A 2,271-nucleotide genomic window follows, 5' to 3' on the forward strand; every position below is an offset into this window, starting at 1 on the left:
GCCGCCGAGGAAGCATTCGTGCCCGGTACTTCCTCTAACGGACACCAAGGTCTGAGGCAGGGCCCGTGACACGCCCCAGGGGTTTGTCTTCATGTCAACTACTGGCAAGTGACCCTCGGAGACCATACAGTCTTTCTCCGACATAATTCACACGCGATTCTGTTTTTCACGGCCTCATTAGCCATGGGTGAAGTGATCTTTAATAGTTCATTGTGCATTTCCAAATCCTGAATTGTCTTTCACCTGTCCAGGTTCTGGGGGGAGTCTAGCTATAGCCATAAAAGTGGAGGAAGTAGGGCGGGGCAGCGGGGAGGGGGTGGCAATGGGTTTGGGGCCAGCAGAGCTGCTGAAAGGAGCAGGATATGAGCTGGGAAGGGGGGTAGGGGGGGCACCTTTAACCCTTAGGTGGCCAGGCCATGGGACTCAGAGCTACCTTCCGTTACAGTTTCTGTAAACTTATTTTAACACAGTGTGACGAAAGAAAATGATGTGGTCCCATCAGCCACCAAGAGCTGAGAGAAGGGTCGGGCTGAGCTGAGAGCTCACTGCTGAGGAGGCCAGAGCACCCTTTTCCTCCTCCCGACTCCTCCTCTCACCACGGAGGGGAGGTCACCCGGTCAGCGACCTCCGGTCAGCGCAGTGCTCCTCACAGAACCAGCAACCACCCCAACCGGCATCTCAACCACAACGCATCAGCCAGTAAAACGCTCCAGTTAATTTCTGCTCAGGGTGCAGCAGTTTACAACCACTAATTACCTCTGCAGCCTCACACTGAGCGCATAAAATCAGCCCTTTGTCCTTCACTGCGGAGCCTTTTCAAATATTAACTTAGCCATCTCCTCCACACCCCCAGGTTAGCCATCTCCTCCACACCCCGGGGCAGGAGGGAGCCAGCTGTCTCAGCTCCCCAGGTTCACAGACAGGCACAGACACGTGGGAGCGTGGTCAGTGCAGAGGCTTCCCAAGGTCAGGACGACACCCTGACATCCAGATTGGTGGGGGTGGTGGTGTCTGGGGTCCTTAAATTCACATTTCTCACTGGAAAGACGTGCCCTAAGTCTGAGACCTCTGTCTAGGGCACCGGTTCCTGGAAAGAAGACAGACTTAGAGTAGGAACCCAGCAGACAGTTCCAGGTGAAGATGCCTTGCCCAGGGGCCCATCATGTGACCCAGATGTGACATTTCGGTCATGCCCCTGGGTGAGAAGAGAAAAGCGCTGGGTGGCATGTGCTCGAGCAGAGACAGTGGGTGGTAAAAAGCCTCCCCCATGGTCACGCCAGACTTGGGCTTCATCACGCCCTTGACTGACTGCCTCAGTGACTTTGAGGAAAGGCATTTCCTGGGCACAGCTGTGATGACTGCGGAGGGTGACTCCCGGGAAACACAACACGCCGCACAGCGCCTGGCTAGGGACCACCCTCAACGCAGGCGGCCGTTCCTGTCCTCACAGGAGGAACCTCTGGGGTTTCTGGCGGCGGAAACGGGACAATGCGTTGGTCCCCAAGGAGAAACGATCCTTTGTCGGTCCTGCCCCGTGACTGTGCTCCGAAGTACAGACAGACGAAGCCAGGCGTGACGCCCATTAAAAATTTAACTATATATCATATTCATTTATTATCAATCCACAGGATAATTTGATTGCTACATCAGCTCATAAAAGCTTTTCCACCTTTACAAAATTAAAAAACAGTGTGCCACAAGGGTGTCATAACAACTGCTGAGAAACAAGAAAAGGAATCTTAAAATTATAAATTTGCTGTAGAAAAGATAAAAAACGATTTTATTTAGAATTTTTTTTTTACCTTGAATAAAATATTCCCCTGTATAAAAAATAAAAAAGCTTGCTCTGGTTAGAATTAGAGGATTCTCTCTCTCACTCTCTTTTTTTATCTTCAAATCTGGGAATTTGCATAAGATCTCAAGATCGTTTTCCTTTGTACCGCGTGGCCCTCAAGCATTAGCAGATTTAGAAAGATGCTCTCTCTCTTAAAGCAGTCTGCACGTGGGACATCTGTGGAGAAGCGCCCTTTCCTCTCCTCCTCCTCCGGGTGCCTGCAGAGCCCACAGCCGCCGGGGGAGGAGGAGGAGGAGGGGGGCTGGGAGGGGGCAGGGGAGGGCCGAGTGTGCCGAGAAGTAGGCCAGGGCTCCAGAAGGTCTATCTGTAAGTGCTTTACGATAAGGTGCAGAAGCCGGCGAGTCGCTAGTACTGCCCTATGTACATATTCACAAGGATAACCTCTTCCAGCTCGTTCACATTTTCTCCTCCGCTCG

The 2,271-nt window shown here is 52.1% G+C and overlaps 1 protein-coding gene across 1 annotated transcript in view; it reads right to left on the reverse strand.

The window, feature by feature from the left end:
• Positions 1-207: 207 nt before the first annotated feature.
• Positions 208-2,271, reverse strand: part of IRF2 (interferon regulatory factor 2) — a 94,164-nt gene continuing 92,100 nt past the window's right edge. The window contains exon 10 of the mRNA XM_015569747.1: positions 208-353. Within this exon, the coding sequence (XP_015425233.1) occupies positions 208-353 (146 nt within the window). The remainder of the gene's footprint in view (positions 354-2,271) is intronic.

The sequence above is a fragment of the Myotis davidii genome, unplaced genomic scaffold (genome assembly GCF_000327345.1).
Source record: "Myotis davidii unplaced genomic scaffold, ASM32734v1 scaffold184, whole genome shotgun sequence".
Classification (NCBI taxonomy): Eukaryota; Metazoa; Chordata; class Mammalia; order Chiroptera; family Vespertilionidae; genus Myotis; species Myotis davidii.